Here is an 11,342-nt window from a genome sequence, read left to right on the forward strand (position 1 = left end):
ACAATGGCGAATGGCAGTGAGCGTGGGGGGCGTGGCTGAGGGCCCGGGGGCGCGGCCTGGCGCTGAGAGAAGCGGCGGGGACAGCCGGGGGCTCTAGTGAACAGCGAAGCCGGACAGGGATTGCCGGCGGGCGGCGAGCGGAGGCGGCCTGGGCCCGGCGGTCTCCGAGATGTCACGATGGCTGTGGCCATGGTCGAACTGTGTGAAAGAGCGGGTATGCCGCTACTTGCTGCACCACTACTTGGGTCACTTCTTCCAGGAGCACCTCAGCCTGGATCAGCTCAGCCTCGACTTGTACAAGGGCAGTGTTGCCCTGCGGGATATCCACCTGGAGATCTGGGTGAGGAACGAGGCCCGAGATCGGGAAGCGGGGGAGCAGTGCGCAGAGACCTGAGGATCCTGGCTGAAGGGTCAGGCTGGGGGACCGGGCAGAGGGCGTGAAGAGGCTGTGGAGTCAGGCCCTTTCCAGGCGACTGATCGGCTTCGGAGTCAGAAGCTGGGTGGGAAGGGGGTTCCTGCCTCCACTTCCCAGGAGGAGAAACTGAAGCTGAGGAAGGGGGTGTCACTTGTCTGGAGAATGCCAGAGTAAGCACATCGAGTTTGGGGCCCGAGTTGAGAAGCGTGGTCCTGAGGAGCTGAGGAGAAGGTGAAGAGGGAGCGAAGGAACTAGGGGGGCCTCTGACAGAACCCGTCCGGGGCAGTGACAGAGTTGGAGCCTTGCAGCTAGCTGGTGAGGCAAGGCTGGTGTAGGGGTCCCGAGTCCTGCTGAGAGCACCTGTGGGAAAGGTGCTCTGACCTCCTGACCCTCGGATCCTGGGCCAAGTGGGTGGGGTTCGCCTCAGGACCGGGATGTCAACAACCGCGTCAGCACCCGTGTTGATCAACACCTCGTGTGACTGCCTCGGCTGCCTACTTCCTGCTTTGGGGAGAGTGGGATGGACCCAGTGGTGTTTGGGGAGGGGCTTGGGAATGGGCCTCCCTACCTGCCGGGAAGCCCCTGAGGAAAGGTGGAGAGGTTTGGCTTCAGACAGGGAGGAGGCCAGGGGAGATGCTGGGGAGGCAGGGAGGAATAGGTCTGGGTCAGAAGCCTGAGGCTGGGGGTGGTGAGGGGCAGTGACTCAACTCATCTGAACTGGGAAGTTGCAAAGGAGCCATCAATTAGAGGCATCAGGCCAGGACTGGCACGGGGTCAACCCCCCACTCCAGAGCAGCAGGGGTGGGCATGGGGTCAGGGGCTTCTCAATTTTCTGGCTGAGCAGACGAAATCTGGGGCAGGAAGAGCTGAGCTTTAGGGGTAGGCCAGGACTTCCTGAGCAAATGTAGAGGCAGAGGGAGACATCCAAGCCCAGAGGTGGGGACACCTCCCGATAACCTCTTGTCTATGAATCCTAGTGGAGGCCTTTTGTGACCTCTGACTTTTAGACTGGCCTGAAAGAAATGGCCAAGACCTCTAGGCTGCTGCTTTCTATTTCCAGTCCCAGAAAACACTCCCACTCTGCCCTGCCTTGCCCTGCCTTGCCCTGCCCTGCCCTGCCCTCTTGGTGGGGATCGAAATGGCTCCTAGCTATGCTGCTTTCTGGGCTGGCCTCCAGGGAGAAGTTATCCCCTGGTGAAAAGCAGGTGCTTTCATAGCCAGCCCCTCCTCCCACCCACTCAGCCTGCAGCCCCCGCCTTGAAGACCCCAGAAGAAGCTGAGTGCCTGGGATGGGGTGAGGAGAGAGGCCTGTCTCCCAGTTGTAGTCCTCACACTACACTGAGTGATTAAACTAGTTCCTTCTCTCTAGGCCTCAGTTTCCTATCTGTGGATGTCTGGGTAAGGAGTTTCAACTTGACATCTATAAGCCTTCTAGTTTTGCCATGTGTTTGTTTTTTCTTGGATCCAACAAGTGTTTACTGGGAACTTCTCTGGGTGGTACCACACAGCACCTGGGATCACACGGAGCAGGCAGGTGGGTTCCTGCCTAGCTCCCAGATGGCGGTGGTGCTCTTTCCCCAATCGTAACCAGGGGCTCTCAGCCTTGTACCTCAAAGAGGTACAGCTACACCAAATGTTTGGAGTTGGGGGGGGTCCCCCTCTGGCTCAGTTCGGTCCTCTGATAGCCTCTCCAGCATACTCCCCTTGAACTCCATACTTGCCCAGAGGGAACCATGGGTGCACTCTGCTGGGCCTTTCCACATGCTGTTCCCATGCCTCGATCATGCCACCTTCCGTCCTCTCTGCCTGGCTTCCTCCTTTTTTTTTTTTTTTTTTAAGATTTTATTTATTTGACAGAGAGGGAGACAGTGAGAGGGAACACAAGCAGGGGGAGTGGGAGAGGGAGAAGCAGGCTTCCCGCAGAGCAGGGAGCCCGATGTGGGGCTCCATCCCAGGACCCTGGGATCATGACCTGAGCCGAAGGCAGACGCTTAACAACTGAGCCACCCTGGTGCCCCCCCTTTTTTTTTTTTAAAGATTTTATTTATTTGACAGAGAGATAGAGACCACAAGTAGACAGAGCGGCAGGCAGAGGGAGAGGGGGAAGCAGGCTCTCCGCTGAGCAGGGAGCCCGATGCGGGGCTCGATCCCAGGACCCCCAGATAATGACCTGAGCCGAAGGCAGACGCTTAACGACTGAGCCACCCAGGCGCCCCTGGCTTCCTCCTTTTCATGCTTCAGCACCCCCTCCTCTGGCTTAAAGGATGAAAGATGTTTGGATGGGCCAAGAGTAGAAATCAGCTAAAGCAAGGGTAGAACTCTGTAGTAGCACACGGTGGGGGCGGGGAGAACAAGGGAGCTCTCCAAGGTCAGAGCAGACTAACAAGGAGTGTGGCAGCCAAGGAGACAGCCACATTTGGGGTTTCCTTGAGCCAGCTTTGTCCCTTCCCTGCTCCCAGTCTGTGAACGAAGTGCTGGAGTCCATAGAATCACCCTTAGAGCTGGTGGAAGGCTTCGTGGGCTCTATCAAGGTGGCCGTGCCCTGGGCTGCGCTGCTCACTGACCACTGCACCGTGCACGTGTCAGGCCTCCAACTCACCCTGCAGCCTCGTCGGGGCCCAGGTGAGGGCAGGGCAAGGCTGGGGTTGGGGGTTGGTGGGGAGCAAGTGGTAAGGAGTAGGCCTGGGCACCCAGGAGCTGACTAGGCCTGCCTCTCCTGAGACCCTCTTCCTACTCACAGGGCCAGGGGCTGCCGACTCTCAGAGTTGGGCCTCATGCATGACCACGAGCCTGCGGCTGGCTCAGGAGTGCCTTCGGGACGGGCTGCCCGAGCCCTCGGAGCCACCACAGCCCCTGGAGGGACTGGAAATGTTTGCCCAGACCATTGAGACTGGTAAGTAGGCCTCTCATTGCTACCCTGCTGCCCGCCCCTCCATAGCCCACAAGACAGGGGCCCCAGACAGCAGGATGGCCACACTGCTGCCCCAGCAGGGAAACTCTGCCTGCCCCTTGCTGTTCCACCTGGCCTGAGACCCCTTTCCACCCCTCAGTGCTGCGAAGGATCAAGGTGACCTTCCTGGACACTGTCGTGAGGGTGGAGCACTCGCCGGGTGATGGGGAGCATGGCGTGGCAGTGGAAGTCCATGTACAGAGGTAGGGGTATGCCTAGCGGGGTGGGCTGAGGTGCAGATGAGGGGGAGTGAGGGGCCACTGAATGGTGTTGGCCCTGCCCCTAACCCCAGCTTGGGCTCCAGGAAAGTAGCAGGGCAAGTCTTGGGTGGGCCTGGGTGGTGGCTGTGGTGGGAGGGAGACCATATTGTGAGCCTGGAGTGGTGTCCAGGGGCCAAGCGGTACAGGCCCAAGGTGGCTGGGACCCCGAGGATCAAGTTACACACTGAGGGTCCGAAGGGCAAGGGCTGGCCATGGAGGTCCAGGATGGCCTGGCTATGAGGGGGCAGCTCTGCTGGCCAGACTCTCTGGCCCCAGGCCCCTAGAACAGAGTACTGCGTGGGGAGAAGGGCTCCAGCCTGGGGTGGCTGGGGCGAGGGCTGATCCTGCACTCGGCAGACTGGAGTACTGTGATGAGGCAGTGCGGGACCCAAGCCAGGCACCTCCAGTGGACGTGCACCAGCCTCCTGCCTTTCTGCACAAGCTGCTGCAGCTGGCAGGAGTCCGCCTGCACTTCGAGGAGCTCCCCCCACAGGTGGGCTGGCTCTGATCCCCACAGTTTCTTCCCTTCTAATCCCCGTCTTCTATCTGGCCCGCTGCGCCCCATCCCTTCTGACCATCTCTGACCTCATCTTCTCGACTCCTTCCCTCCTATCGCCTTTTGCCTCCAGGAAGATCCCCCACAACCCCCCTTGCAGATCGGCAGCTGCTCAGGGTATATGGAATTGACAGTGAAATTGAAGCAGAATGAGGCCTTCCCAGGCCCCAAGGTGGGTCCCCAGCCCCTGTGGAGGAGGGAGTGTGGCCCATTTCAGAATACTCCTCAGCAGTGCTGATCTTGCCCTGTACAAAGCAGGGTCATTGAGTGGGAGAAATTACTGCCTTCTTGGATAGAGAAGCAGGCTTGGTGGTCAAGTTGTGGCCAGCGTCACACGGCTCCCTAGTGGTGACGGAGCTTAGCCTGGCAACTGGCATCCTCCCTCCTCTGGGTGAGGGCAGGTGGGCGGTGGCTCTCAGAGGGCCGAGGTGGCAAGTGTCGGCTCCATGGTTGGCCCCTCTGGCCCCTTCTGTCCCCAGCTGGAGGTGGCTGGGCAGCTGGGCTCCTTGCACCTGCTCCTGACGCCTCAGCAGCTCCAGCAGCTTCAAGAACTGCTCAGTGCCATGAGCCTCGCAGGTGAGGCTCCTGGGCCCTCCAGGGGATGGGATGGCTGGGGAGGGGCCAGCTAGGCTGGACCAACACAAAGAAGTGTCCTCCTCCATAGACCCTGACGGCCTGGTTGACAAGCTGAATAAGAGCCGCCCGCTCGGTGCTGAAGACCTGTGGCTGATTGAGCAGGACCTGAACCAGCAGCTGCAGGCAGGGGCTGTGGCCGAGCCCCTCAGCCCAGAACCCCTTACCAACCCTCTTGTCAACCTGGACAACACTGGTGGGTGTGGGGCCAGACCTGGCAGTTGTCCAGGCAGCTAGCCGGGGTGTGGGAGTCACGGGCGCCGAGTGTGGCTTTCCCTGACCTCTCCTACCCTGGCCCACAGACCTCTTCTTCTCCATGGCGGGCCTCACGAGCAGTGTGGCCTCAGCCCTCTCTGAGCTCTCCCTCTCGGATGTAGACCTGGGATCCTCTGTGCACAGCGACATGGCCCCCCACCGGCTGTCTGCCCATGCCCACCCAACTGGTGAGTGCTCCTGGGGCAAGAGGAGCTGGAAAGGGCCTCAGTGCCCATGTGATGTCATGTACGTGTAGGAGGCCCCCATCCACGCTTAGCGGTCCACTGTGGGTTACTTGGTTCCCTGGGGATGCTCAGGGGAGGCTGGTAACACAATGGATAGAGGCTAGGTTTCAAAGTCCGTGATCTTGGGCCAAGCACTTAAATTCTTGGAGACTTAGTTTCCCCTTCCATAAAAAGAGTGTACTAAGATCTGACCTTGGCAGGCTATATGTTTTGGCCGATGTTTATTGAGAGATTACGTATGTCAGGTGCTGGCCTGAGTGCTTTATCACCCACTTCTTCCAGCTCCTTGAGAGGCTTGGATTGAGCCTAGACTCAGTATCCGGCATAACGAGGCTCTGGGTTAGCCCTGCCTGACCAAGCCCCATGCCAGAGTCACAGTCCATCTGGGTCAGGGCTTCTCCCAGCCCGCAGCCCAGTGTCTGACCATCCCTCTACCTGGGGTACCCATGAGCTCTGGGAAGTCCCTGGTGAAACCTCTATCCTCTCAGGCAAGACGGCCCCCACGCCCCTCCCGGACACCCTGCGCCCTGACTCATTGGTGAAGATGACCTTGGGGGGCATGACCCTGACCTTGCTGCAGACGTCTGCCCCATCTTCTGGACCACCTGACCTCACCACCCACTTTTTTGCGGAGTTTGATGCCACCAAGGATGGGCCCTTCGGCTCCCGTGACTTCCACCATCTCCGACCGCGCTTCCAGAGGGCCTGTCCCTGTAGCCATGTCCGGTACAAGCCCCAGGCAGGGGCCCAAGGAGAGACCCCCTCCGCCCCCCAAGCCCAACCTCTGATGCCCAGCTTCTTCCCGCAGGCTAACGGGGACAGCTGTGCAGCTGTCCTGGGAGCTGCGGACAGGCAGGGGCCGAAGGACTACGAGCACACAGGTGCACTTCGGGCAGCTCGAGGTGCTGGAGTGCCTGTGGCCCAGGGACACGTCAGAGCCCGAGTACACAGAGGTGAGGGCCGAGAGCGAGTATGTGGCAAGGCCTGCAGCTTCCAGTGGGTGTGGAGGCTCTGCCTGACTTGCCGCCTGTGTCCCATCCCAGATCCTGAGCTTCCCCAGCACCCTAGGTTCCCAGGCCTCAGCTCGGCCCTGTGCCCACCTGCGTCACACACAGACTCTCCGCCGGATGTCCAAGGTAACCCACTTCACCCCATGCCTAAGGGCCCTTGGCTGTTCCTCACCTGTCAGCCTCCACAGTGACTTCCCTGCTCCCACCCTCCACCCCCTTTGCCCGTGCTCAACTAGAGCACACCTCCCCATCTGGGAGCCCTTGAAGACAGCTGGGCCCTACATAAGGCATCCTCTTGGCCTGGTTGCCTCTTCCCTGGCCCATCTTGGCAAACCCCTGCGGGTCTCCAGATACCGGTGGCTTTTATTAAACAAACATGGTCATCTTTCTCAGGCAATGTGGTGAGGATCTCCAGGTCCCCTGCTCAAGCTTTCCTTCCCACCACCCAGGAGGGCTCTGTGTTTTGTTTTTGCTCAAGGGGGTCCCTTCCCATCCTGCCCTCACCTACCCCACAGTCCTCGCTGACCTGAACACCCTTGCCCTCAGAGCCGACCCCGGCGCCCCGCTGCCTGCCATTGCCACTCAGAACTGGCCCTGGACCTGGCTGACTTCCAGGCAGATGTGGAGCTGGGGGCCCTGGACCGGCTTGCTGCCCTGCTGCGCCTGGCTACCATACCCCCTCCTGAGCCACCTGCCAGCCTCCTGGTGAGATACCCAGCTGAGGCAGGGAGCTGGCACGGACCCTCTGGCTCAGAGCCACAGTGGCGGGGCCCCTGGCAGCAGCTCTGATGCCCCCCATCCTCCTGCAGACAGAACCCGCACCAGCTGCCGAGCAGCAGACGGTGGTGCGGCTCTCAGCACCCCGGGCCACGCTGCAGCTGCGCTTCCCCATTGCCGACCTGAGGCCCGAGCGGGACCCCTGGGCAGGCCGGGCTGTGCGGGCCGAGCAGCTGCGGCTGGAGCTGAGTGAGCCCCAGTTCCGGTCAGAGTTGAACAGCGGTCCTGGTCCCCCAGTGCCCACCCGCCTGGAACTTACCTGCTCCGATCTGCATGGTGAGATCCCCCCAGGGGACAGTACCCAGGGCAGGGCCTCAGGCCTCTGGGAGAGATGGGCCCGGGGCTACGGAAGGGACTGAGTCACAGTCCGGGCAGACTCTGGCTCGAGCCTCACCAGCTCCATGACGCACCAGCATGGCCTGTCTCCAGGCTTGTCTGAGAGTGGGCAGAGTCGACCCTTTATCCCTGGCCTGCTGCAGATTGTGGGTGTGAGGGAGGGCGCAGGCCTGTAAACAGTAAAGGACAGTCACCATGATGGAGGTTCCAGGCCCCCACTAACCCCCCCTCCCACTGGGGAAGAAATGGGGAAGGGCAGCAGTGACAGCCCCCCACTCCTCCTCATCCTTCCAGGCACTTACGAAGATGGAGAGAAGCCACCCATCCCCTGCCTGCGGGTCTCCAAAGCCCTGGATCCCAAGAGCTCTGGGCGCAAATACTTCCTGCCCCAGTAAGTGGGGGCTCCGGAAGGGATGGACAGGAGAGTGCTTGGCTGCTGAGGGTGGCTCCCGAGGTGGGATCCGGGGCTGAGGGGGCCTTGCAGGCCAGTGACAGGCCTGTGCCCTGGCAGGGTAGTGGTGACGCTGCGCCCCCAGCTCGGCAACGCACAGTGGGAAGTGGCCCCTGAGAAGGGAGAGCTGCTGGAGCTGTCAGCTGAGAGTCCGTGTGAGCTGCGGGAGCCTGAGCCCTCGCCCTTCTCCTCTAAAAGGACCATGTACGAGACGGAGGAGGTGAGGCCCCTGGGACCCAGGGGAGCCACTTGGTGGCTGTGGGATAGGAAGACAAGACCACCTGGGGCACCAGTTGACGTGACCTGGCACCAGCTGGAGTTTCATCTCTTCCATCATCTTAGACCAGTGGGGAGTCAAAAGCACCCCAGCTCATGGGGCCTGGGCATGAGGACACTGGTGAGGGCAGGCCCTGGAAAGCACAGGTCCCTGATGGGGAAGATCACCACCCCGTCTGTTGACAGTGTGTGTTTGGACCTCAGGATCCTCTTCTCTGAAGGTGCTGAGATTTGAGTGAGAGAGAGTTAAGGGCCTGGCCTCTGGGCCAAAAGATCTCGGTTTGAATCCAGGCTCTTCCATTCAGTGGCTTCGTCCTCTTGGAACTCGTCTAATCTCAGAGCTCTACGCAGATGAGTTTCCTCATCTTGAAAGTGGATACAATGACCTGTGTTACAGGCTTATCACGAGGAGAAAGGAGTTGACACACCTGAGGTCCTCCCTCATAACAGGGTTGGCACGCGGTCAGCGCTTCGCACGAGCTGGCTGTCACACATCCCAGCAGAGAGGGGCTCCTATGAATGAATGAGAATGAATGAATGAATGATAGGAAGTCAGGGTGCAGACTAGGGTCTGATTGCCGAGCCAGAAGCAGTCCCTGACATGTCTCAGATGCCTTTCCCGCTCGCCTGTCTAGATGGTGATTCCTGGAGACCCTGAGGAGATGAGGACCTTCCAGAGCCGGGCCCTGGCGCTGTCGCGCTGCAGCCTGGAAGTGCTCCTGCCCAGCGCCCACATCTTCCTGCCCAGCAAGGAGGTCTATGAGAGCCTCTATAACAGGTGGTGACTCAAGTGGGTAGGGGGAGCGTGGGGAGGGGCTGGGCTGGGCCACCCTCACTGCTGCTCTCCGTCCACCTGCCCCAGGATCAACAACGACCTGCTCATGTGGGAGCCTGCGGACCTGCTTCCCACCCCTGACCCCGCCGCTCACCCCGCTGGTTTCCCAGGCCCCTCAGGCTTTTGGCACGACAACTTCAAGATGTGCAAGTCAGCCTTCAAGCTGGGTAGGAGGGATGCCCCAGCAGGGGTCCTGAGGCCCCCAGAGCTGGGCAGGGCTGGGGCAGCCCTCCCAGGTCTCCTTCCCACTTGGCTCCTTGATCTCACCCCAGACTCAGACTCGGATGATGAGGATGCCCACTTCTCAGTAGGGGCATCAGGCGCTCCCCAGCCCCCTGCCCCTGAGTCCCCAAGTCCTCGCTCCCAGAGTACCTTCTCTACACTGGTGACAGTGCTGAAGGGTCGGATCACAGCCCTCTGTGAGACTAAGGTGAGGGCAGCCCTGGGGAGGTGAGCCCCGCTGACTCCAGCGCCCCCCCAACCCACCATTGGCAGGAGAGCAAGACCAGTGTGAGCAGCTCCAAATTGGGAATCTAGGAAAAGAAACCCCAGTGTGGCTGAGAGTGGTCTGTCTGGCCAGCAGCACCCACCCACCACCCACTGACCACCCATGCCTCCCCAACCATCCATCACACCCCGTTAGCACCTGTTGTACGTAAGGCACCAGGCTAGGGGTCCACATGGGCACTAGCTCATGCTGGATGGCAGATAGGGCAGGGATGACTCGCCTTCTGGCAAAAGAGACAAGTGATGGAGTGCCTGCGTGGCTCAGTCTGTTAAGGGTCCAACTCTTGATTTTGGCTCAGGTCATCTCGGGGTCCTGAGATGGAGCCCCACATCAGGCTCCACACTGGGCATGGAGCCTGCTTAAGATTCTCTCTCTCCCCCTCCCCCCCCAAAAAAAGATCTCTCTCTACCTCTCCCTCCGCCCCTTCCCCACTCCCTCTCTAAAAAGAAAAAAAAAAAAAGATAAGTGCTGCTCTAGGTCTTCAGCGGAGTCTGGGTAGAGCGAGAGCTGGTCCTACGCAGGCCAGGGCTCCTGGAGGCCACCCCCCTGAGGGCACGGGGGCTGCCGAGGGCCCTGTTGAGGCCACGCCACATGCTCTGCTTGCAGGACGAGGTTGGGAGGCGGCTAGAGACCTCACACGGGGAACTGGTGTTGGATGTGGAGCAAGGCACCATCTTCAGCGTCTCCCAGTACCGAGGCCAGCCGGGACTCGGCTATTTCTGCCTAGAAGCCGAGAAGGCCAAGCTCTACCACCGAGGTGTGAAAGGAGGGGACTTGCCGGAGGGACGTGGGCTCTGGGTGGAGGGGATGGACAGCCAGCTTGGCAAGGGGCTCACCAGCTGCCTCCCCAGCGGTTGTGGAAGACCACCTGCTGCCCAGTCGCCTGGAGCTGCCCAGCTTTGTTCCTCCGGCCCAGCTGGCCCCAACCATCTACCCATCGGAGGAAGGGGTGACCGAACGGGGAGCCTCGGGCCCCAAGGGCCAGGGCCGGGGTCCCCACATGCTGTCCACGGCTGTGCGCATCCATCTGGACCCCCACAAAAATGTCAAGGTACAACAGTGCCTGATTCTGGTCTACCCACTTGGCTGGGACAACTGCCTCCCTGGTGCCTGGTGGGCTAGTCCCCCTCCCCCCGTGCTGACTGTGCCCCACCTCCAGGAGTTCCTGGTGACACTGAGGCTCCACAGGGCCACCCTGCGCCACTTCATGGCTTTACCAGAACAGAGTTGGCACTCCCAGGTGAGCGAAAGTGGTGTGGGCAGGCAGGTCTCTGCGCTTGGGGGGAGGCCAGTGTGAGGGGCCTGGGCTGGGCCAGAGCTGACTTCCAAGCAAAGCCCCTGGGCAAGGGGTATGGTAGCAGCTGATGGGCAGCAGGTGGGGAGCCATGCTGGGGCGCGGGGAGGGGTTTAGAAGAAGGAAGAGGCCCCTGATCCTCGGTACCCCTCCTGTCTCGGCCCCCAAAGCTGTTGGAGTTCTTAGATGTGCTTGATGACCCAGTGCTGGGCTACCTGCCCCCAACCGTCATTACTGTCCTACACACTCACCTGTTCTCCTGCGCTGTGGACTACAGGTACCCAGCCTGGGTGGGCCAAGAGCCAGGGGCCGGGGGCAGGCTCTCTGTGTGTAAGGAGCCCGCCCTAGTGCATGTGTGACACCACCCCCCCCGCCAGGCCCCTCTACCTCCCTGTGCGTGTCCTTATCACCGCTGAGACCTTCACCCTCTCCAGCAACATCATCATGGACACCTCCACCTTCCTGCTCAGGTATGCGCCACCCCCACCCAGCTCACTTTCCATCCCCCCCCCGCCCCCAAACTAGGCTGCAACTGCCACTC

The 11,342-nt window shown here is 60.8% G+C and overlaps 1 protein-coding gene across 1 annotated transcript in view; it reads left to right on the forward strand.

The window, feature by feature from the left end:
• The first annotated feature begins 42 nt into the window (after nucleotides 1-42).
• Nucleotides 43-11,342, forward strand: part of ATG2A (autophagy related 2A) — a 20,226-nt gene continuing 8,926 nt past the window's right edge. The window contains exons 1-24 of the mRNA XM_031032093.2: nucleotides 43-340; nucleotides 2,875-3,037; nucleotides 3,156-3,308; nucleotides 3,466-3,568; nucleotides 3,983-4,118; nucleotides 4,255-4,353; nucleotides 4,661-4,757; nucleotides 4,846-5,010; nucleotides 5,117-5,257; nucleotides 5,803-6,040; nucleotides 6,123-6,267; nucleotides 6,358-6,450; nucleotides 6,871-7,029; nucleotides 7,134-7,377; nucleotides 7,732-7,828; nucleotides 7,949-8,108; nucleotides 8,800-8,942; nucleotides 9,027-9,166; nucleotides 9,272-9,429; nucleotides 10,114-10,264; nucleotides 10,359-10,558; nucleotides 10,667-10,747; nucleotides 10,972-11,078; nucleotides 11,179-11,271. Of these exons, the coding sequence (XP_030887953.2) occupies nucleotides 170-340; nucleotides 2,875-3,037; nucleotides 3,156-3,308; nucleotides 3,466-3,568; nucleotides 3,983-4,118; nucleotides 4,255-4,353; nucleotides 4,661-4,757; nucleotides 4,846-5,010; nucleotides 5,117-5,257; nucleotides 5,803-6,040; nucleotides 6,123-6,267; nucleotides 6,358-6,450; nucleotides 6,871-7,029; nucleotides 7,134-7,377; nucleotides 7,732-7,828; nucleotides 7,949-8,108; nucleotides 8,800-8,942; nucleotides 9,027-9,166; nucleotides 9,272-9,429; nucleotides 10,114-10,264; nucleotides 10,359-10,558; nucleotides 10,667-10,747; nucleotides 10,972-11,078; nucleotides 11,179-11,271 (3,437 nt within the window). The 5' untranslated portion in view covers nucleotides 43-169. The remainder of the gene's footprint in view (nucleotides 341-2,874; nucleotides 3,038-3,155; nucleotides 3,309-3,465; nucleotides 3,569-3,982; nucleotides 4,119-4,254; nucleotides 4,354-4,660; nucleotides 4,758-4,845; nucleotides 5,011-5,116; nucleotides 5,258-5,802; nucleotides 6,041-6,122; nucleotides 6,268-6,357; nucleotides 6,451-6,870; nucleotides 7,030-7,133; nucleotides 7,378-7,731; nucleotides 7,829-7,948; nucleotides 8,109-8,799; nucleotides 8,943-9,026; nucleotides 9,167-9,271; nucleotides 9,430-10,113; nucleotides 10,265-10,358; nucleotides 10,559-10,666; nucleotides 10,748-10,971; nucleotides 11,079-11,178; nucleotides 11,272-11,342) is intronic.

This window comes from Leptonychotes weddellii, chromosome 11 (assembly GCF_054177405.1).
Source record: "Leptonychotes weddellii isolate Sample4059 chromosome 11, ASM5417740v2, whole genome shotgun sequence".
NCBI classification, from domain to species: Eukaryota; Metazoa; Chordata; class Mammalia; order Carnivora; family Phocidae; genus Leptonychotes; species Leptonychotes weddellii.